General features: G+C 34.2%; 1 protein-coding gene across 1 annotated transcript in view; it reads right to left on the minus strand.

The window, feature by feature from the left end:
* RBMS3 (RNA binding motif single stranded interacting protein 3) overlaps positions 1-25,426 on the minus strand; it is a 264,594-nt gene that overhangs the window by 36,077 nt on the left and 203,091 nt on the right. Inside the window, exons 10-11 of the mRNA XM_039843482.1 lie at positions 22,192-22,302; positions 14,723-14,770 (exon numbers count right to left, since the gene is read on the minus strand). Coding sequence (XP_039699416.1) covers positions 14,723-14,770; positions 22,192-22,302 — 159 coding nt within the window. The remainder of the gene's footprint in view (positions 1-14,722; positions 14,771-22,191; positions 22,303-25,426) is intronic.

Here is a 25,426-nt window from a genome sequence, read left to right on the forward strand (position 1 = left end):
AACTTTCCAAGGGCTATTTATTATAATGCCCTTCAAATGTAAGTAAATGGCACTGTGCCAATGCATACTTCAGAAAAAGCTATTTTTCAGGGGGTTAGTGAGACACAGTTATCCAGGTAAAACAGCTTTCTCAGATTTATCCAGGGATATAATTTAGAATAACCAAGGAGATGGATATACTGTATAATATCCAAATATTCCTCAAAAATGTTTATTTTCTCTTCACCAAGGTTCTGAAAGGTATGAATAGTCATGACTTTGGAATTGTTATACTTCTTGACAAAGACTTGGAATGTGGTTTTCTTTGCTGCTAGTTACACATTGGCCTCTATGTTTTAACCAACAACTGAACTTGGCCTTGGATAGGTAGTATTGAAGAGAACCCACTCACTCCACACAAAACAAATCCCCTGTATTTGGAGGTTAGCTGCAGGAAGCATAAGATTCTTCTCAGAAAAATTTTAGGTTTCCTCTCACACAGAGACCAGTGAGCAATCATCACACTGTGGTTCTACAGTGTGACATAGCTATAGAATAATATCTCTAAGCCACTCATAGCTTTGAGTAGTGTAGCATTTCTGGTATATGCTGGCATGCAAGTTTGAGGGTTGCTATTAGAAAAGATGACTTTAGATTCAGAGATCTAATCTGTACCCTCTTTCTGGCAATAACAATATGATAGATAGTTACCTACCAAGGTAATTTCTAATTGTTATTTAAGACTATATCCTTGCAGATAAAGTTTACAAAGTGTTAATCCCAAAATTTTCTAAATTATTAATGTGAAGGCTGAGTAAGAAAAAGAAAGGCCAGGTGTTAACACTAGGAAACTATTGCAATAATAAAATGAAAAGCAACCTGGACTGAGGTTGGAGAACGAAATGGATAGAAGAGATTCAAAGTATATTGTACAAGTAAAATTTACAAGAAAAAGAAGGTTTGCATATGGGGTAGAGTACCCTAAAATGTCTCTGAGGTTTTAAACACAACTGCCTGGGAGAAAAATGACTCGACTATTTATGAGATTTTCTATCCTACTCCAAGCTCAATTGAATATTAAATCATATGGTTCTTACCTAAAAAAAAGAAGAGCTATACTCCAAGCCACTGTCAAAGACCATAACAATCTTAACCTCGTAGCTACACTTTATTTTCAAACCTTGGCTTAGAGAAATAATATTTATAGAGGTTGCTTGAACCCTAGGGAAGTCTGCAGAAGAAACTGGATTGGGAGGAAAGATTATGAGACTTAAACTGTGGATATCAAGTTTGACCTTCCATGGGGTCAGCCAAAGGTAGTGGAGGCTGATGGAGGTCATCTAAGAGATTGCTGGAAACAAAGGAATGGAACTTAAAACAGAGGACAGAATGAGCAATATAGATTTGGAGGTCATCTGTGTGATGGTTAAAACCGAGGAAGCAGACGGGAAGAGAACAAAAAAATCCCGCAAAGTACTCTAAGACCGTCACCCTGAGAAACAAGATAGAAAAGATCTATACCTTTTTTAAAGGAAGGCAAAGTTACCAATGGATATATATATATAGTGAATAAGATTAATGTGGGATAGAGAGCAATCGATGCTATAAGACCATCAAAATGGTGAAGACAGATGAAATAAAAAACATGGAAAGAAGGGTTAATATTGTCAAAATCAGAGCTAAGCCTTAACAAAATACAGGAGGATAGGAAGAGAGGGAGAATGAAGAAATGGACATTTGAAGCAAAGAGAAAACATTTGTGGGCTATCAGATCACTTTTGGTATCCATTTTCTCAAAAAGGAGGAGGTAGTCATTTTCTGAGTATACATGGTAGGACTCATGTTGGAACTTGAGAAGATCAAAATGTTTAAAACAGCCAACGAACATAAATATAAATGAGGGTCCAGCTAGGCTTTTAAGGAAGCAAATTGTACAGGAACTTACTTACTGATTGGCTGAGATCATTACGTGAAACAAACCAATCCACATAAAGCACGAGCACAGCACATTGACATAGCGTGTTTCGTGTACATAAAATCATCTTGCATTCATAGTATATTCCATATACACTCAATGCATGTGATGAATAAAATACATTTCGACCTATCTCATGTTTGTATTTACATTTTATCAAGGCAATTTAATATTCAGTTATATTTTTGTCAAGCAATATTAAATATTATCCTTCAGTTAAGAAAAGTATTTATGGAAATCTTTCAAATTATCTTTAATTAGCTGGTAGTTATTAGAAAGGTTATAGAATTCTCAATTAAACAATTTTAAGAGGTTATCAACATTTATCAAACAAGAACACTTGATAATTGTGGTGAATAAAAGACAGAGACAAGGATATTCTGCAAACCTAGAAAGAAACAGCTCCATTTTCTGTCTAAGGTGAGTGGCTACTGTCATCTTTACCAATGACAACTCTAGCTCTGCTTTGTTCCTTTTCCTGATAGCACCCAATGCAAACTAAACTGTCACTTCCTTAAGCCCTTCCAAAGTTACACTGTTCAAGCTCAAATGTTATAATAAGACTCTCCAAAATTTTTCTTAGGTGCTTCATGGTTCACTTGATGTAACTGCTCCCTTGTTTCTGCAAGCCAATTTTGTTTTCCTATAGTTGGCTAGTAGGCTTTAACCTTCCAGAACAAGTATCATAAAAATCACAATTTTTAAAACTAACTCTGCATATTTGCTTTGCTGAAATAACTGCTCAATTATGAATGAAATTCCCATTTCCTGAATCTAGAGTCATATGTTTTCCCAGATTCAAGTCTCTTGAGCAGACTGCTGGACTCAGAGCAGGCACATAAAATAATTAAATTTACAACTTCCTTAAGGGGACCTATAATCCATTACTCTGAATCCAACATGGTTTTGCTGCCAAATGAAATATGTCCGTTGCATGTAAATTAAAGGGCATGCCGGGTTTACAATTTTTTCAACTTTTGTTTCTATTTTTAAAGAAACTTGATATGAAGTGATTCTAGTTTTGATATGTAGTATCTGGGTCAGGTCAATCAATATTTTATCAAAGCTAAATCACAATGAGGACACTGAAGTGCATGGTTCAGAAAAGTGAAAATAAAAAATCATGGTGTGATAAGAAATAATATGTTGTTCATGATATATTCAATATTATCAAAATGAATAAAATTGGAAAAAAGAATAAGCGATATCTTGGGTGGCAATGGACTTTGTAACAATATCATTGTTATTTTGTAAGGAATAAGTATTTTGTGATCAGCGGCTTGGGGAAACAAATTATCTCCAACAGCAGGAGATTTATACACACACACACACACATACATATAAATGTGTAACTATTCAACTTGTGGAAGTTAAACAATATAAAATGTAATTAAAATATGTTATTTATGATCCAAATTTCAAATGTGTTATATCAAGTCCATAAACCACAAGAGACTAGAAGTCTCAGGTTAAATAAACTGGGAAGGTTTGATTGTTCCAACTGCTGCATGCAAGAAACAGAATATACTATTCAAAATGTGACTTCAGTATGAAAAACATTAAAAGCAGCAGTCAATTGGTTGTGGAGATACACCTTCTGGTAGGTGGCTAATAAAGTCACATAAAATTAAGAGTGACTTTAGACTACAGAATCACTCAAGGATTTTATGCCACTTCTATAAAGAGATAAACTCCTTTTAATTCTGCCTTAACTGCTCTAATGTTGAGCTATAATGAATGAAAGTGGGGAAAATTTTAGAGGTCATCACGTCTATCACTACCACCAATATAATCATCATAATTATAATTATTATCTTTATATTAATATGTCCACGTTTTCCTGCTATATAAATATTTCCTAAAATTGTGTATATTCAAAGACTATGCCATTTAAATTTTAGCAAATTATACAAGCTTCAGGGCGACGTGTCAAAAAGTTTAGAAAAAAGAAATTAAAGACCTATATGATAACCATTTAATGCATTCTCTTCTATTTTCTTTTCAGGTGCATGTTTTAGGACTCAATACCATGATTGTTTAACTTTGCCGTCTTTTGCCATTTTACATTAATATTATTTTTCATGTTGTTTAAAAAACTTTATAACTTATTTACTCTATTAATTCAGCTAATAGTATTATAATTGATCAGCCAATAGAAAAGCTATGAAATGAACTCCCTTAGTATTTCTTCTATTTTCAAAGATTGGGTTTGGAAATTATTTTATAACAGCATTTTGGTTAAGTCAATCTATCATGGCAAAAATAAGGTTAGTGGTACTTCAAAATTCCTAACACAGTTCCCTGTATGTGGGGAAATAAAGAGGAAAGCAAACCTCAATTATTTAATATCTATTATGAGTCAAACACTAAATATTTTAGATATGTCTCAATGAATCCTTATATTTGTACACATATAGAGGTGCTAATGCATTATTATCTATACTAAAGGAAAGAAAAAGGAAACTTCAAAAAATTTAAGTTGCTGTCATTGTTAAATAATTATTAAATAGTGGAACCAAGAATCTCATATATGCTCTTGACTTAAAAAGCCATTTCCAATTATTGTACCATACCTATTCCTATTCAGAATTGTATGGGTATTAATAAATAAAAACATTTCCTGCCTGTGAATTTTTAGATCAGATCAACTCATAATCACAATTATTTTTCATCTTATCTTTCCACTGAGACTTTATAGCACATGAACTTCCCTGAGCCCATTACCATTTTTTTCACTTTTTTTCCGTAAGAATTACAGCTTTTGTTCTTCCAAACTGAATTTGTGGAGGGTTTACAAAATTAAGCATTATATTAAAAAGCACAATTAAAAACACCAGCAAATTGCTGAATAGTTGAGAGCAGTAGAGGGAACATGCTACTAGGAACATAGCAGTGTATTATATCTGACTCCAACTCTCCTGATAACCAAGGCCAAAAGGGAAAAGATTACACTATGTATTTTACATTTTCAGTTCACAAGAAGTATATCTGTTCATCTGTAGAGAGATATTTGCCTAGGTTTGGAACTCAAGGAGCAATTCATCATTTGCTTCTTTACATAAGGAACATTGGGTAAACTAATGGACAATTACTTTCACTGTGGCATCCTAGAAAAAGCAGTAACGTTTAAGTGTTTGTTATATATCACCTGTCTAAAAAAGAAGAGGTTAAAACATTAAATTTTAACTCTGAGAAAGCATTTCTATAGCGACATGCAATCTTAGGTTCAGGTATTTTGTGTTCTGATAAACTAATTTGACATAGAGTCTAGAGAAACGTTAGCATGTCTGTCAGGCAGTATCTGTCCAGTATCAGATGTCTCAAGCATGCCTTTGACAAGTGCTGAACCATAGTCAATTCATGGTTGGGTTCTCTGATGGGAACCTCAAGGGCCCACTTCGTGCTGTTGGTTAAAAAGGGAACCACACGCCAGTTGGTACCAGATGTGCTGATTTCTGCACATGCAATTAGCTTCCTTTAAAATCTACTGTTGTTTTGAAAATGCTCTCTTCCTGCTGTTGCCATTGTATAGGATCTGCCATTTAGATAACTGAGATACTAAGTGACACTGTATGCTGTTGCAGTGATGGGCTCTAAGCCCGCTGCTGCCACTCACTGAGGGATTCTACCACAAGAAGACAGAATTTGGAATGCTGCCTTTCCATTCGATGTGTGGTTAAATTTTGCCCTGCTTTCGCCACAGAAAAGCAGTCATATCTCCAGCCATCTCAGGCCTGCCCTATGCAGTTTGGTCTTTAGACAAAAGCAGGAAAGCTTCCCTTCGCCTTCTGAATGCAAAACAGAACACACAACTCAGAGAAGCAGTTACCCAGGCGGGTACAGAATAAGCAGCACTGATAGATCAAGAATAACTTCATTGGACACTAATCAACCACACAGCAACAGCAATATCAGCTCAGGCAGTATGACAGAGATGTCAAATATGTTTTTACTACAAATCCATTGGGATAATGTATCGCTTACCTTTTCTCTAAATTTCTAAAAATTTAGAATTCTAAAGGCCACCAAGAGGACATTAAGCAGAATATATATTTGATTTTCCTGGCTGATATTCTCCTCTTGCTGGTACATACAAATAAATCCCAGAAAACTAATATATGATGAGCATGTAAAAAATAGAACATACTTAAAGTGTTTTAATACTTTAGTAATATAACCACTTATGATGTAAAAATTAAGACACTAAGAACTGTCTCAATCTTCATCTCAATCTCTCTCACCTCTGCTTTTCTGACATTTCATCTGCATTTCATGAAATAAAAAACACAAAAATGCTTACTTTAAAGGAAAAGCACTTCATGCTTAGTATAAAGAATTTCAGTAATAATATTTAATTTTGAATACTCATGAAAATAAATTGATTAGAGCAGGGTTGGGAAAACTAGAGCCAGAGGCCAAATTCAGTTTGCTACCGTTTGTTTTTTTTTTTTAATTATAAATAAAGCTTTATTGGAACATAGCCATACTCATCCATTTACACACAGTCTGCAGCTGCTTTCACCCTATAAGGCAGAGTCAAGTGTAGTGATGACATAGACTGCATGGCCGGCAAAGCCTAAAATATTTTCTATCTCGACCTTAACAATAACAAAAAATTTGCTGGATTAGAAGATAGGCATAGGATTTTGTATCCTCCTATCTCGACCCCTCTCCAATCCCTCCCACCTCCAAAATAATTGGGCTAAATAACAGTGATGTTTATATGTCAGAACATTCTACTTGCTTAAGCCCCCTTTGGTTGTCACTGCTTGAAGAGAGCAATAAAAACTGTGGTCCCACAGGAAAAGTTTTCAAGACTTCTTTATAATCTAGGGAACAGTATAAATGTGCCAGCAGAAACCTAATAACAGCAAACACATGCCTATTTGTTAAATACTTGTACAAATATCCTATACAAAGTCCCATTCTGTGTTTTATGACAGTTCTTTAGAATCTTGTCCTCTGTTAGAGTTTATGTTCTTTGAAGGCAAGGAATGCAGCTCTTATTTTATACCATCTAGGCTTGGTTTTTTGTAGCACTGTAGGAGCTCAGTGAATATTAGTTGAAAGAATGAATAATAAGTAGAACAAAGTCTCTCTTATTAGAACTTAGTGAAAAGAGAAAAAATCAATTAATTAGTACACTTAAAACTGCAGTTTTGTAATCAAAGTAGATGCACAGTATTTGAACAAAGAAATGAAACTGATTTTCATGAATGTCTTATGGGAACACTTACAACTCTGTGTCAGATCTTTTATAGTAAATACAATTTAATGGCTAATTGTTGCTAATTGGAGGTACTAATGGACCTAATTTTTAATTATGAAATGGAAATCATTTATAATTAGCTTATGGTATCCATAAAAACAGATGTTGTTTAGAGCTTGAAAAATAGTTTTGTTTTTTGAAGTAGCTTAACCACCCCCTCATCCAAACTATGGGATAGTTTTATAAAGCAATTCCTACCCAACAAGAGGCAGTATAAAGATAGGCATCAATCAAATCTTTGGTAGAACATTACCAATTCCAAATTATTAATGAGGCTTTCCAAGGCAAACTGATGTTACTGACTAGCAAAAACAATATGGAAAAGCACATACTATTTTTAACAGTGAACTTTGATTTAATTTGGGCAAGCACCCCTGTGAAGGACTTCGTTTTTATGTCCCCCCACCAGCTTTATTGAAATATAATAGACAGTTGCTCATATTTACATTGTACAATTCAATTATAGTTGGCATACAATAATATATTAGTTTCAGTTGTACAGCACAGTTATTAAATATCTATATAACTTATCCCACTAAATCTAGTATCCCTCTTTCCCCTTACATATTTTTTACAACATTGTTGACTATTTTCCTCATGCTACACTTTATATCTCCATGACTATTTTGTATCTATCCATTTGTACTTCTTAATCCCTTTGCCCTTTTTCAAGATCTCCTCGAAATCCCTATCGCATCTAGTAGCCCTCAAAATATTGTCTGTATCTATGAGTTTGTTTCTGTTGTTTGTTGTTGTTCTTGATTTTGTTCTTTAGATTCCATGTGTACATGAAATTATGCAATATTTGTCTTTCTCTAGCTGATTTACTTCATTCAATGCAATATCCTCTAGGTCCATCAAGGCAATATCTTTTTCCATCCCCTTCCTTTTAGTCTGTGTGTCTTTTAATCTGAAGTGAGTCTCTTGTAGGCAACATATATAGGGATCTTGTTTTCTTATCCATTCAGTCACCCTCTCTATTGATTAGAGCACTTAATTCTTTTCCATTTGAGATACTTGCTGATAGATATATAGTTATTATCATTCTTTATTCATGTTTCTGATACATGTTTTTCCTTCTTAAAGAAGTCTCTCTAACAATTCCCGTAATACTGACTTGGTTTTGATGAATTCTTTAGCTTATTTTTTTCTGGGAGCTTTTTATCTGTCTGAAGGACTTCATTTTTAGAACATAACTTCCTGGTTAGAAATCTAACACTTAGGGATTTTATATTCAGCCACATTTAGTGAAACTATACTGTAATTTATGTTCCATTTTTTCTGTGAAAACTTGTCGTGAAGTAGTAATGATAACATTGACTATTTTCAACCTATTTCGGCTGGTGTGTAGAAAGGATATGGCAGAGAATGAATATATGTTCCAGAAGTTCCATAGGTCCCTGTCATACATTTTTGGGAGTACTTTTTTCAGTTTTCATTTTTTTCTGAACACAGATTCAAATTCTGAACTCTAAGGTTTTTAGAGAAGGTGAATAACTTTTGGTTCTACTTTTGCTCTCTGTTGATAGTCTTTCACTTGATTTCCTGATGAAGCCCTTCAGAAATGAAGCTCAAAGCAACTGAGACAAAAATATGACAATGAATTATCTGTAGTTTTCACATATTCCTCATAAAATCCAACTATAAGTAGGAAAAAAATGATGTTTTTAAGCAATTTTTTTCAAATTTGCTTAAAATAGGAAGATCTTTTAAAGAGTTAAAATTATTATGGAAAAGAAACACTAAAAAGAGAATAGATTCCTGATTTTTCATGAAAATGTAGATGTGATGCCATCCTTCTGTCCTTTGTTCCTGAAATAAGTATAGCTGAATAAGATGTAGCAGAGACTTCAACAAAGAGAGATGACTGCAATCAAATAAATAGAAGACTCTTATTTCACAAACCTCAGCCACTTTCTTTTGGACATCGCCATTATTGCCTCAGCTCCATTTTTTTCTGATTATTATTATTAAATGTATTCACTGTTTGACTATTTACCTTAGACTTCCTAAGCAAGTATCTCTTAAGCCATATGTTTGATGAACGTACAAATTTACATTAAAGTAACTATGCAGCTGCTGAAGTAAAAATAAAAAGTTTGGGCCTTCTACTCCTAAATTAATTGTATGGTGATATACAATTCATACCCTAAAAAACATTGATCTGATACACTTTTTGGCTTTTAATTAATCTATATTTCAAGGGTCCTGGCAAGAAATTCATTCTTGAAATTCTGAGAGAAAAAGTTTTCATCGTCTTTGTGACATGATTCAGAAATATGTTCTTTTAGTGATCCTCTAATTTGGAACATTCTTTCTGATGATTAGTCAACAATTTATTGATATCAAAAACCAAATAAAACAAAACAAAATCCATACATATAAAAATACCACATTTAAATCGCAGCTTCTTATGTTCCTATTGCTTGATTTCCTTAACCTCTGTCACCTCAAGTCTCTTTTGGCCACCTGCTCTCCTGATCTTGACATTGCCGAGAAGTAGTTCATTATCCAATATCTTAAATCCCAGTATTCTACTTCTGACCAGTTCGTACATCTCATTGAGACTGCTAGTCTCTATCTTCCCTCTTCCTCCCTCTTTCCCATCCTCTGCTGCTCTCTTTTCTCTTTCTGTTCATCCTGGAAATTATAGTTTGTCACTCAATCACTCTTTTGCCAATATTATCATTACACATTGTCCTTTTTCTCACTCCACTCAGTAAAACCTTAATCTTGGATTAATACACCTGTCCTCCTTTCTGGCTATTGATCACTACTGTGGAAAATCAAAAATCCTCACAGATTGGTATTACAAAAAATCTATAGTCTCTAGCTTCAAATGGACCCCTCAGTGGTGCCCTTCAAACTTTCTATGTATTGCCAGTTGGCTTTCTCATCTCACAGTTTTCCAAAGCTCGTCCTCTTTAAGTCCCTTTCCAGACTGTGTTCCCTTAACCCTCAGAAGATGTTACTAAATATTTCACATAAAAACAAATAGTATTCATTATGTGAGAAATCCTTTGGCTTCCTATTCCATTTATAAACTTACATGCACATATGTCATCCCTTGTCCCCATCCTCCCACATTCCAGAAGCAGTGTCTGGCTTCCTGGATAACTTTGTTCTATCAGTCATCCCCTTTATAATTTATATCTTCAAATTTTACAACTCTTTCCGGGTTTCTTCCTATCATGATCAAATAGTTCCCATCTTAAAAAAAAAAAAAATCAGTAAATCAGTCAGTTCTATTCTCCACTTGTTTTCTGTTATTATCTTTTCTACTCTTCTTGAAAACCAAATTTGTTAAGTTTCTGGCATTTGGTATATCATTTCCTTACAGGACAATCACTGTCTTTGCCCTTACCCTTACTCTTAGAACTGCCCCATCAAATTGACTAGTGATCTGTGTAACTAAATCCAATAGCTTCTTTTCAGGACACATCTTACTAAACAAGCCTCTCTTGAAATACTCTCTTGCTCTGGCCTCTTTCGAAACCTCACATTTTTGGTTTTCCTTCTATGGCTATAGTTCTCTCTTCTGATCTTTATTTTAGGTTCCTTTTCTTTGCCCATTTTTATTATCAAGGATCTGCCTACTTCACTTTAAGCACACTATTTAGGTGACATGACTTAGGACCATGATAACTCCAAAATCCACCTCTGGCAAAGAGCTGTCTTCTGAGCTCCAGACATACACATCCAAATATTTATTATTTACATTTTGGATGCCTCAGAGACACCTCAAACTCAACATGTACAACATTGAACTTGGCCTCTTCCTGTCAAACTTGATCCTCTTTCTTCTGGTATAGATCCCAGCAAGTGATTTCTCAGGCCATTGAGTTGCTAGGAACTTAAAAGCTACCTTTAATTCTTCTCTCTCCTTTTATCCTGATATCCAATCAGTTACTAAGTCCTGTGTTTTCTATCTCCCTAGTACGTCACAAATTTGTCTATTCACCATTCCGATTTCTACAACTTGAGCACATGCCAACTTGATTTCATGCTTAAATTCTCAAGTTCTGGTCCCCAATTTTTAGTTTTATCTCTCTCCATTGTATTCTCCGCCCTATACCCAGAGTGGTCATGTCACTCTCCAACTTAAAACTTTAGTGTACATCTATTGCCATCTGGATAAAGTTCAAGTTACCATTTCTGGTGATATTGGTCCAGCTTATTTCTTTAGACTCAGTTTTTCACTCCCCATCTCTATTTATGTATGTATCCCTACCTTGTTGAACCACCCGCAGTTCCCTGAATTTGCCATACCCTGCTGGCTCCTTGGTCTGAAACTTTTCCCCTCCAACTTATTTTCCACTTGGTTAATTCCCATGTGTCCTTATGTTTTATTTAAATGTTTTTCTACTTTCTCTGACTTCTCCTACTGTAAGACAGTAGGTTTTCTTTTGTGCCATCATAGCATCTTGTAAAAAGAATGATTAATATAGTTGTTACTAATAACATTTGAACACTTTTTTAATGGTAAGATCTGTTTTAAGCAGGTTATATAGCTTAACTTAATTCTCACAATAACTTTATTAGGTAATTATCATTAATTCCTCAGCTAAATAATCTAAGCTATAGAGACGTTAAATAATTTTACCAAGGTTCTGCAACTCATAAGTTACATAAGCAGATTCTGAATGCAGGCATCTTATTGGAGAGTTTAAAATTAAAATATCTTATATTTTATTTGTCCATATGGAAGCACATATGACACTGTGGTGTAATCACCTTTTGTACCTAACTTCCTAAGTGGATCCTAGGTTCTTAGAGAGAAGTTGTATCCCTAGCACCCAACACAGTGATTGCCACATAGTATGTTCCCAATAAATATTATTTGAATAAGTAAAAAAATAAGGTGACATGTGACTCAAAGAGGAAAGAGTGTTACAATCAGATTAACCCTAGCAGCCCAGTCTCAGTGTCCACCAATTCAACATTTTCTCCCAAGAATAACAAATGATTTGCTGTCATCTAATCACTTCACATTGTTTCTTGTCTCCAAGAATTTACATTTCCTGTCCCATTTGATTCATGTGTCTTTCCCACTCTTGTCCAACTGGTAAACTCCTATTTGTCCATCCAAATCCAGCACAGAATTCATTTATTCCTGAGAGTTTCTGACCTTTTTAGATTTTACATACTTTATACACTTAAACAACAACAACCACAACATTAAGTTAGACGATTTTTTTTAACAATGGTCTTTCATATTCATCTGTATATGCTCAGTAATTGAATGTAGTGCCTAACACTCAGAGATGTTAAAAAATGTTTGACAATAAATGTTTGACATATTTATTCAATAAATTAGGTTGGGTTATGTCTTTGTAGATTACCAGGCAGATGTCTTGAACTCTGATACATTATGACAATTTAATTGGATCCTATAGTGGGAACCAACTAAATATTCTAAAAAATATTGGAATACTTTTGCCTGCTTCACTTTCTTGATTTGGTCAACAGCTGGGCAACAGATATGTGATTTTTCAAAAGTCACTCAAGTTGTGCCCACCAGACAATTAACACCATTTTAGGCAGCCAAGTCTATTTTCATTTAGAAGTAGATCAAAGAGGCAAAGAAAGCTGTGTAAATTTATAAAATGTCAAACCACCAGTTCAATTTTATCAGAGGAAAACAACTCTAAGTCATCCAAAATATTCTTTTTCTTGTCACTTCTAGATTAGTCCCTTCCTTGCTGGGATCTTAGCATTTTATTATTATTATTATTATTATTATTATTATTATTATTAACAATATCATAGCTGGGCTTTCTAACTGTTCTCTGTAATTACTGTTTCTTGCTCAAGAACACACGAAACTGCCAGATTACTCTTCTCAAAGCACTCCTTTGATCAAGTAATTTCCCTGCTCAAGAACTTTCGATGGTACCTGTCTATGGAATTAGGTAGGAATTCGAAGGCTAGATTTGCTGCCAGATGTTCTGCCTCAAAGTGTAGAGCCTAACTAATGGCTGATATCTAGTCAGTGCTTTTGATGTTTTCATTGCTTTTTTCATTATGTTCTGGAAACTAAAATCAGGAAAACTAGTTGAAGCAAAGTTCTAGTTTGTGTCTTTTCTTATTAATATTGGTGAATTATTAAGAGTAGATGCCTCTTGTTAAACAGACACCACATGGTAAACAAAGTAAAGGCTATCTACATTAAACAAAGGACCTTCCTGAGGGTCTCGCATCCTTATTAAAACAGGCACGTTACGATATGACAGGTAATACACTTTGGAGAAAGATAAGTGATGTTTTACTTAATGACAATTTATAGAGCTCTTCTAGACGACCAAAGTAGCTTCACAGTTGAAAGCTAACTCATCGTTTCACTATTAAACTTGTAAGATGCATATTCATCCATGAGCATAATTAAACAAGTCCAGGAGACATGAGAAAAGGATTACTCTTCAGATGGTGGTCAAGCAAACCGGGTGGCCAAGAACATGATGTTCTCTGCTTGTAAACCACCGTTCAGTTGCCAGACTCTACTGCCTGATGGGCTCTTTCAACTCTATTTTTGGCCTTCATCTCTTGCTCTGCTTCTCCAATGCCCTTCTTGGTTTGGATTTTATGTCCTCATCATTTAACACATCAAAGGATCAAAGAATTCAAAGCTTTTCATGCTGCCAGTATTTTATTTAGTTAAAAAAATCAACAAAAAATGAAAAAATTGTGCCCATTTTACTCTTTGCAAGAAAGCGAAATTCAAAGTTAAGATGAAAGCACAAGAACTGTGCAATTCAAAATGAAAACCCACCTTTTCAGATACATGTACCCTATTATAAACTGCACCACCAAATTTTGTGAAATAATTTAAATATTGCTGATTAAAATCCCTGACGCTAATGTATTCTCAAATTAATCTCTGCCACTTTGTTGTACCAATGGAACATTGGCAGCTTCTCTTTCAATATCCAAAATACCATTTTTGGAACAAATTTGAAGTTTTGATTCATTCAACACACAATTATATTGAGCACCTACTATGGGGTCAGACACTATGTTGGGTGCTGAGCAAGCAAAATGGGATGATTTTCTGATTTCAGAAGAATTCTGGTCTCTAAAGCAGTGCTTCTCAAACTACTTTTTAAAAAAATTAATCTGTGCCCTCTTTTGATAAACATAAATATCCTCCCACTTCCAAGAAATTCTAACGAACCCTTCTAACACTGAGAATTACTGATACACAGAACATAGACTCTATTTTCTGTGTATCCTTCACAGACCAAATGTCTTTGAGCTTTTACATTTTATTTCAACAGCAACATATTTATTTTTTAGACGCAAAACTAGATTAGAATATTAAATGTACTTTTTTGAACCATGCTACGCCCACCCTACCCCTCACCCCTTGCCTTGGAACTGAACTTCAAATTCCTTGCAGCCAGCCCTGTTGAGAATCACTGCTTTAAAGAATTGTGGAGAAAACCAGGCAACCTCCATCTCTCCCCTCCAATCAAGTCTTAAAGGAATTAGAATTTTCCTACCTGACACAACAGCTGGTGGAGTATCATAATCCTGTCTTGGGACTGAATCTTTGAATGAAAAGAGCATGAGAAAGAATGCAATGAAGTACAAAAGAAAATAAAATAGAATTTTAGCTCTAAAACTTGGAAGTGCCCACTGTATGTCATATGGTTGACTAAGCCCCCTGCCTTCAAGCTCTTATGGAACTATGACCCCTAGTTTACAGTTGATACAATAGTCTCCATTACCACCACATTGGGCACACTATTAGGACCCATGTGACCTGTGAGGGCAGTACGGTCTGTCCCAGAGCATTGTCATCTTCCTCTGTCTGTCATAATTTTGGTCCCTTTCTTGGGGAATCAATGTGAAATTTGTACCCTCTCTGACTGACACAAAAATTCTACAAGGCAGCCCATCTGGAAGGGGCCCAGAGCACAATATGAAACAAAGTTCTGGAAGTAAAAATAAAGAATGGAAAATTTAAAAGAGATAAATGAAAAATTTGCGCATTCCCATACTCTATGGGGGCTGATGCATTCTGATCACTCAGCTCCGGCTCTGATCCCAGTGGTTGTCAGTCAAGGCCAAGTTGCTTTGTGTGCTGGAATTATGAGAGCAGAGATAAATAGAACAGAATCTATTCAACAGATGATTGTTGTCTTTTTCCAAAGTGCCATTATATTGGAGGTGGCAAATAGCATGGAGAGATTAATTAAACTACGTGGCATCTGTCTCAAAATTTGGGGTTATGTGGAACCATATATATCTGCATTTTTTTTTTTTTTTTTGAAAATGAAACAGTGGCTTTGGCTTTACACAATTCTTTTAGCTAGAGATCTAAAAAAGAAAAGTGGGACATGGCCTATGGCCCAAGTCCCCCCTTTTAAAAATGAAAAGTTCTAATCTTGCCCCAACTCCCCTTAAAGGAGTAAACCATGTGAAAGGACCAGTTATTGCTCACATTCAAATAAACTGCCAAAGCATGGTTTAATAGATGTTCTGTGTGACCTTTATTTCATTATATGATCATTATTTCATTTTAAAAAACTAAAACCTCAAAACTTCATTTTCCCACCTACTTGAAAACTTAATTTGAACAATCACAAATTTTTCCATTTAATCTCCTTGCCACAATGGACAATGTTAATTACTCTCTCATGAGAAGACAGATTAAAATTTCAACATTGCAAGGCACTTTAACTGGCAAAAGCAAACACTGATCAAAGATTCAAAAGCAAATAAACCTTAGGCATGAATTATTTTGCTTCTTGCAACAGGTAAGTGAACTAGTGAATTGATTATAATCCCCCAAACTAGAATAAATTGAATCATTTTTAAAGGATCTCCAAATAGTTTAATAATGGTAGTAATTCCTAGTACCTCTTTTAAAAACTGCAATCACATATTACCAGAAACAAACAAAAAGTTAATTTTAAGACCATGCCACTGATCATTTTCCAAAAATATATTTGTAACATTTAAAAATAAATAATAAAAGTAAATTGTACTTTTTGTTGAATACTTGGCAAATGTAGAAAAGTAAAATGATTGGAATAGAAATTATTCTTATTCACATCACCCAGAAATAACCACATTTGTTTTGTATTTCTTACAGCCTTATTTCATAATTTTTTTTCATATTGATACTGTACTCTACATATGCAAATTTGCATCCTGCTCTTTTGATTTAAGATTATAAATGATCATTCTCCTATTTATTTTAAACTCTTATAACTTCATGCTGTGTTACATTCTGGATGGCTTATGGATGGCTTATGATTTATTTAATCATTCTTTTTCGTAGTGTAAAGAACACTGCATTGAACACCTTGTTATCCAACTGACGCTTTTTTAAACTTAGATTCCTATCATCTCATATCAGTGATTGAGCACGTTTACTTCCTTACATCCTCATTAGCAATGTGTATTACTTTTATAACTTTATTTAATGGGTTATGTGTGTCTGTGTATTTGATTAAATTACTATTTCTTTGATTATTATTTTTTCCTTTTTTTTTGGTGTTCTATATTACCCTTTATCAACTATTTGCACTCTTTGGCATTTTATCTATTGGAGTTTTGTACTTTGTTGCTAATTTATTTGAACTCAGGATATATTTTTACACAGGAAAAACTTAATTTCTGCAAATAAACTTTTATGCTAGACTTTCACTTAATGACTGTTTATTTTTTGTTTATAAGACTACCTTCAAAGTTCATTTATCTTACAATAAGACTAAACAAATAAAAATCTATTCCCTTTTATCTGTATTTTCTGTCTTGTATTTGACCATTTTTAATTAATTGATATTTTTTCCTGAAAAAAAAGTATTTAAAGTGATATTCACTGTCATTTATGAATTCGTTACACTATTTCCTAATCGTGTGTCCATTTAACATTATGTTACTTTTTATCAATCTCAGTCCTAATACTTACATTCACAACTAATAATTGAAAAGAAATTGATATTCCTTAAGCAAAATGAATAATTTAGGATTTTTGCCTGACACCATCAGAATTTTAGACTAATAAAGGAGAAATACTGTGACTGAAAAATGTTAGAAAACTCTGGTGAACAAATGGGGTACAATTACAAGATTATCTTCGAGAGTGGCTATGGTTATACCATGGGAATCCAATGATGTCACGCATCACCAGTGATTGGAGAACACAAACAGAACTGCAGATAGGAAGCCTGCAGAACAAAAACTTTATTTCTTTCAACAGATTCCGGTGACATTGTAAGCCACTGGTGACTACCAACTGAACAAATGAAAAGGAGATAAGAAACTTGTAAAACAAGATTGTCATGCAATTTGGTGGTTCTCATAACACAGTAAAATCCCCAGTGGTTTCTGCTAAAGCTTACAATAGAGCGATAAGAAATTATGATAACAAGGCTTTGGTTCTACTCAGGGACTCTTGTGACAAAAAAATTAAACAAAAGCAGAAAAGCTAGAAAATTCTTCGAGGTCAGCAGAGCCCTGGAATAAAACAATTACACAGCTTGCATAAAATTTATTTCTTTTGAAGCCTACAGATTCTGTCCAGTTTAAAAATAGGTAGAGAATTGAACAATAAATATTTGAGGTGGCGAATGGTAGAGAAAGTTTAATTAAACTACATGGTATCTATTTCAAAACTTGGGGTTTTAGGGAACCAAATGTATCTGATTTTATGAAGATGAAAAAGAGGCTTTGGCTCAATATACTTCCTTTACCCAGGGATCTTAGAAAAGAAAGTGAGACCTGGCCTATGGCTTAATACCTCTCTTCTAAAAATGAAAAATTCTAATCTAGTTCCAACTCCCCATTAGCCCTGACACTGCCTACTTTGGATTATTCACTGGATTTCTCTCTGCTCTGCCCTTAGAACCTAGGTATTTCTGGAGCTGAAGTTTCTGTTAATCTTGACTAGTCACTGCTCACACCTTGCAGTGCAGAATTTCAGTGAGCTTAGATATTTGTAAGCCTCTGAAAAGTTACTGGTAAGAGAGAGACATGCTCAGATAATTTTAGATTGACTGGCTGGGCAATATAATGGATAATGGATTGGAGGAAATTGAGATAAGAAGCAGGAAGAACAGTTAGGAGAGTATTATAATTAATCAAACAAGGCCCAGGAAGAGTATCTAGAAATGTGAAGGAAGGGATGTATTTGACAAATGTCTATGAGACAAAATTGGTGGGACTTGAAAGGTAATTTTATCTGTTGGTGAGAGAGAAGGAGAGCCTAGACTGAGTTCTAGGTGTAACATTTGACTACATGGGTAAATGGTCATGAGATTGACTTAAGAAGAAATAAAAAGCAGGAATGTATAAGAGGAAGGGGGTCAGTGGGAAAGAAGCTTGGGGAAGCTAATGAGATTAGTTTGGGTCATGCTGACAGATGTCAGAGTGAGATGTACATGGAATAGTTAGCACGTAGTTAGATAAATCAGTCTAAAATTCTAAGATGAGGTAAGCATTTAGGAGACTTTGGCATAGCAAGCAGAGTTCAAAACCATGAAAGTGGATGAGACTGCTTAAGGAAATCATGTCAAAGAAAAGAAGAAGCAATGGCTAGAGAGGTTAGAGGAGAACTAGGGAAACTCTGGGCAGGAGTCACCATCTGAGAGTTTTTAGGACAAACTGGGTGCAACATTCAAATATAAACATTTTCTATTAAAATCCAAATATTTAGCTTATCTTAAAAAATTGGAAGCTGAGGCCACTCTAGGTCTGTATGCCCATGTCGTGATAGCTACCTGGAGTTGAGCAGTGACTGTCCTCTTTAGACAAAGTATCATGTTCCAGGCAGCCAAAGGCCCCATCTCTCCTTACTGTTCATCCAACAATCAGGCAGAGATGTTATTAGTATTGCATTAAAAATGTCTTTAACTTAAAATACAATCTCCAAAATCATGTATATTTATATTATATGACATAGGTAAATATAGACCAAATTGGACTTTATATTTCTAGGATTTTTTTGCTGGAGCTCAGTCAACTTTATTCATTAATGTAACTTAGCTGGCCTCTATACACTTTTGGGTTTACAACCCTGGAAGAGTATATTAGATGCTAAGGAAGTGGAAACTTGAAAGAAATGTTATACGAAATGAAATAGAGCAGGCCAGTGAATTGTGCTGTGGACTTGATAGTTTCCTACATCCTTTTGGGTGACCTGGATGAGGTGACCATCTGTATGAAGCCGCTGGAGGTAGGGGAGTAAGGACAGCTCATTTGATAAGCATCTAGTACTAGGTGTCACACATTCTATTAGGTATGTCACATATATCATTGCATTTAACACTGGCAACTCTTCTGGGATGTAAATATTATTTTTTGCACTTTGTGAAAGAGGAAATACAAGTTCAGAGGTTAAATAACCTGTCTAAACATGCATAGTTAATAAGGGGCCAAGCCAGGCTTTGAAGATGAGTTTGATTCCAGTGCCCACTGTTCTTTCCATGACAACAGGCCACCTTCCAAGCAATGATAAAGTATTTGAAAAGGTGCAATAGGTGGGGAAATTTGGTAGTTATTCCAAATGCCAGTCAAAAATTCACATAAAATGAATCTATGATGGCATATTAAAGTATAAGAATGACAGTTGAAGAAAAATGTATAACAATATATACACATAGTTATATTTTCATGACTAATTCAACAAAGTAATACTGTTTTCCCACTGTCTTTCCAGAACCTTATGAAATTTTAAACCTTTGCAAAACATCAATTTATATAAATCTTATACCTACGCATTATTTAGAACAAATTTGAGGGGAGAAAAGAATGAAAAAAAAGCTAGAGAAAAATTGGTACTAAAAATAAGCCATATGCTTAAAACATTTGCTAAGAACAAAAAGGGGGGTATATATCATTATTGAATGATTTGGTTATTACCAGCTGGGTAAAAATTGTGGTCTTGTATAACTGTGTTCTTGTTGAAAATGTTTAAATATTAATCGTAATATATGTTATTGATCAATAACTATTATAATTCTGAATCTGTTCTATATATTTTAGCTTATTTTTCAATTCCCTAAAGTATTCAGTCATATTCTCAATTAAACTTAGCTCTTATATTTTTTCAAGTTTGCAAATTTGACTTCAGGAAGTCAGCTGGCTTTGCTTTTGATTCAAAGGAGTAGGATTTATAAAGTGTTTTTTGCTAAACTTTGCATTATAACTCCCTCTTTTATCAGATTCCAGGTTGTCAATATAATAAAATCGTGATACTTCACTTACTGAGAATTTATGATTCCTTAAGAAAAATAAAGGCTGGTATGAAGGAAAATCTATAGTGGACCCATGAGAAACTTCAGGTCCTCCCAATACTATTCTTGGGGTCTGTTTTGTTAGTAAATGAACAAAGTGACAGCAAATAATCCTTATACATTGCTAAAAGCTCTAGAAATATCTTCAAATTCTATCTCCCTGGTGAAAATCTGCTGTACCACAGGGTAGAGTTAAATGTCATTTTAGACATGACTTTTAAAAGTCTAGGTCAGCGACCTAAGAAATCATTTGACCCAGCGCAAGCCTTCAGATAAGTAAAGTATCATCAATTGCATTTTATAGGTTCAGCAACTGAAGCCTCAGAGATAAGCACTTCATTTACATTAATAAAACTAGATTTCTTTATTGAAACAAAGTGACTCCTTCCATTAGTTATATGAACTTTCTTCCTATTTAGAACAGATTATTGAGGCCTCAATGGACATGTTAGAAAGTTCTTATATTCCAAAAAGCCCAAGTCAACACATCTATGTGGAAAGCAAACAATTGCTTTATGGTAAAATTTCCAATATATAGCTGGTGTACATAGTATATATAGATACTTGGAGATGATGCTAGCATAATTGTAAAGAATCATAGAAATGGTGACTCTGAGACATGTGAGACTTAAAAACATAGAGGCATATAGTCAAAGGGGCCCCATATATCATCATATTCAATACTTCAACTGGGTGGGGTGGAAATTAAGACTGGAAGATATTGTCTTCCCTAGGACAGACAGAAACAGCAGGGCTCAATCAAGATTTTAATCTAGAATTTCCGACTCCTAGTACAGTGCTCTTTCTATAATACTTAAGCTGCCTCAGTCAGAAGAAAGTAGATTTTTTCCTTTCTACATCTTTAAAAATCACAAAATTATCTGCATTAAAATTTATAAAAAATAAAAACTTATCAATGGTGTCACATGAGAGGTTGAATTTGATGTTTTTCGTTGTTCTCTATAATGGAAATTAACAAAGTTGTAGTATTCCATGTTGTATCAGACATTTGCCCTCTTGACCATTTGGGGAATTGTCTTTGAATAGATTTTTAAAAAACAAAGTTTTGATTATGATTTCAAATGCCTTAGTTGTAAAATCAAGGTTGCAATAGGCATTTTTTAATATATTTTTTTCCCTAAGGAAAAATAATGGCTAGTCAAAAGTAGGCTGACCTATAAAAAAAGATCAAGTACATTACATTCCTTTCTTATTTTTCAACATCTTCTATGTCGACATATTAAAAGGAAGATGAAAAGAACTCGATTATGTCAGGTTCTCAATTTCTTTTTATTGATTTAAGCATTGAAAATAAATAAAAAGGCCTGTATATTAGTAATAGCCATTGGCTCCTCACTTATGAATAACCTGGGAATGATATATTAGCTGAAGTAGTAAGTATCTGGGAAAAGAAAAACAGGTTTAAGTGTATTAAGTTACAAGGTCTAGATTTGCAGGTGCATGCATAAAGACACTTTTCCAAAAAACAGACATTATACCTGGTGGATTGTGTCTTGAGAACAAGAAGTAACTCAAATTCAAATGCAATGCAGTAGAACCTTCAGCCTTGTCAAGTGAGTAAGTGTGTCCCAAAATTGAATATGTATGCAAATGCAACTTATTTGGTATAGAACCAATTTTTCTGATAATGCCAGTGAGAACCGAGTATGGCACCTTATTGAGGAAGTCCAAGAAAACAAAACAAATCAAATTCTTCAACTCACCGTTCCTGTTGTGCCCAAAGAAAGATGATTCATCTGTTGTGTCAAGGGGCCCATCATGTTTGCTGGCTGCATTGACATAGGATGATCCATTGTCGGTGTAATCACAGCACCCTAAAAACACACAAAATGTCCATCTGAAAACACGTTCCATAAGGAAGGAAACTTTTTAAAAAAATAAACACAGTAAAAGAGTCGGCATCCAATGTGTTTGACTATGTATAATTTTTATATCAATCCATGTCCTTTTAGGTTCATTTAAATATATAACATTAGCAATTTCCTTTCCTCTGATGTGATTTATCTCTGATTTGTCTAAATTGCCTGTCATTTACAATTCCAATATTCAATGTAGAATGTATTCTAAGATATTGTATATATTCCCTCGCATTGTTCTAAATACAATTCCTCTGACGGATAAAAAATGAATACTATGGGAATTCTCTAGTTTTTATTGATATTGAATAAGAATTTTGGTTTATGCCACTTAGCCATGATTTATACGGCTAATTCTTGATCACTTCAATACAATCTAACACTGAGGGGATAAGGCTGGTCCAGATGTGTTTCTTAACTGGATATCTTTGAAGGATATATTAAAATCTAATATAACTGTTTGGAATGCAAGAAATAACAGAGATTTTAAGAAAATTTCTGTCCATATACAAAGTGTCACATGGTTACTGTGATAGAGCCAGGCCATATTACCCTCCCTTTCTTTTTCCTCTATCGGACTATGTTGTCTTAATTGACTAACTTAAAGAAGGGAATAATATTTTTTAAAAATTGAAAATCTAGGTTTGAATAGAATCTTTGATGTTATATAATTCCAATTTTTTATTTTAAAGATGATGACAAAGGCAGAAACTTGTGCTATAACAACTCATTTAAATACTCAGTGGTAATAAAATTATTAGGTATCTGAATGCTATTTTTTCTGTAAACATTATTTTTTCATTATGTGATTTTTTTTCCAAATCAGTAAATGTTTTGAAGAAATAAAACTAGGACAGATTCATGTAGATAGCACGATCTCAGACCCCAAATTAATTACCCATGAGCAAATGTATCCTAAAACTCTTTTGCGCAAGATGATTAATTTCACATGTTATTATATAAATCCAACTTCCTGACTGTATTTCTTAAAGGATCAGGCTATCACTTAGCTTTTTTTTTTTTTATGGGTTCCTCCCCTTAATGTGGAGGGAGTACAGCAACTGAGGCAAATATTTGGAAATACTTGATACACAGTGAGCTTTGTTCCAACAGGCATTAGGATTTGAGCTAGAATCAATCAGAAAACATATATGCTATGTTTTGCTATGCTATGTTATGTTATAGGTCTGTAGCTTGTAAATATATACAGTTGTGTATTTGTGTTCTTTGAATTTTGTGATGTTTCTGTGAATTGCCACTCATCAGGATGCTTCTTGAATGAGGGGCTTAAGATAAGCTTTACTTATAATTCAGAGACATATTACTTCTTTTTCTTGCTGTCTGAATTTAACAAAAGTGCCTTTATTTTATATTAAAAACAAAAACAAACTTACTGGCCTTCATTTCAGGTATCAGCTGTGCCAGACCAGAAGTAAACATTTTACAAAGAACTGGAGTTCTTAAATCACTTAGAGAAAAACTACAGGATAACTTCAGAGTAAAGACAAGTCCTAAAACATTTTTTGCCAACCAAAAAGTGGCACTTTCACAACATTTTAATACTTAGTAGGCGCAAGACTTCAATACTCTACTTGAGCTTGAGACTTCATCTATCTTTTTAGAATATTTGCCCCTAGAGAGAGTCCAACATACAGGTAACTGTCACAATCCTGGAAACCCCTCAATTCTAAACAACCCGCCCTAGCCATACAAAGGATTGTTTTTCATAAAATAGAGATAAAGACCAAATTGTGTTTGGTAAGGATACTTTCTTCTCAGTGCTCTAGGGGTGACCTCATTTCCCAGTGGTGGGGAGAGGTAGACTTTAGTCTTTGTTTGGAAGGCAGTATGCAAATGAGATATGCGAGCATTTGACAGATGAATCAAAATCCATGCATGATAAGAAGGATTGAATACCTGCATTTGGAGTTAATTTAGGAAAGATTGTCTGGTCTCTTTAAAGAATCCTTTCTAAGAAAGTGTTTGGGGATTCGTTTGATTACAGATGCCAGAGTGAGTGCTGCTTCTGCGTATAAACCAAAACCCTGGCAATCAAAGGGAAGAGTGGGAAGGGATTTGTCATATTTTGGAATTCTAAATAGCAGCACTAGGTACAGAGTATAAAAATATATAAAGGAGACATTTTTTCCTAACTAGAGCAGTTATTGCAAATAGAGGAACAATAAAATAATAATTCTTGGGGGAAGATATATACGGATATACATTCTTGTTCATATTTAGTAAAAATATTAAATAAAAGAAAGGACTCCCATAAATTATTAAAAACAGAAATTCCTTAACAGTTTCAGGGAATGGAGAACTTTACAATCAGTGGGTAGGTTGGAAGTGAAAGACAGGAACTCCTTGGAGAAACAAATTTTTTGATACTTTTTAGGGAAAACCAAAGAGTTTGAAGTGTTGGTTATCTACAATAAAGAATAGTGTTTGCCAGCCACTTTCCTCATCGGTGATTATAGAATCTCATTTGTAAAGTATAAGATATTAAATTAAAAAACTGAAGAGCAAAAAGAAAGGAAAACAACAACAACGAAAAGAAAACAAAAACCTTCAGTTGTTAAGGAAAAACAAGTGCTCTCAACTATAATTGTACCTCATTAAATATACTGTCAAATCCATTCTCATCCAATCCATTTAAGCCACAGACTGAGGAGTGTTTCGTGACAGATGTTGCCAACACATTTAGGGTAATTTCATTTACTCGAAATGTATAGAATGTGCTGTCTGACGGAGTTTACTTGGCAAATGGCAAGGCAAGAGGAAACAGATTTTTCATTTTAGCATCTCCGGATGTCTGGGTTTGTTCAATGTTTATGCTGCAAAGAAAAATACTGTAACATGCTGTAATTTCACTAAAAAGCACAATGACCAAACAGCTGATGGAAATGTCTGGTCTATTTTAGCCACTGCCTCTGCAAAACAAAGCTACTCACACTCCAGAGATGTAGGGAGGATCTGGTTGCCCTAGTTCTGAAATAAACAACTTCAACAGTAATTTAGATAAAGTTTCCAAAGATCACTGATGTGGAGTAAACATAGCTGACCTAAGGCCATAAAAATATCT

Source organism: Pteropus medius, unplaced genomic scaffold (assembly GCF_902729225.1).
Source record: "Pteropus medius unplaced genomic scaffold, Ma_sr-lr_union100, whole genome shotgun sequence".
In the NCBI taxonomy this organism is placed as follows: Eukaryota; Metazoa; Chordata; class Mammalia; order Chiroptera; family Pteropodidae; genus Pteropus; species Pteropus medius.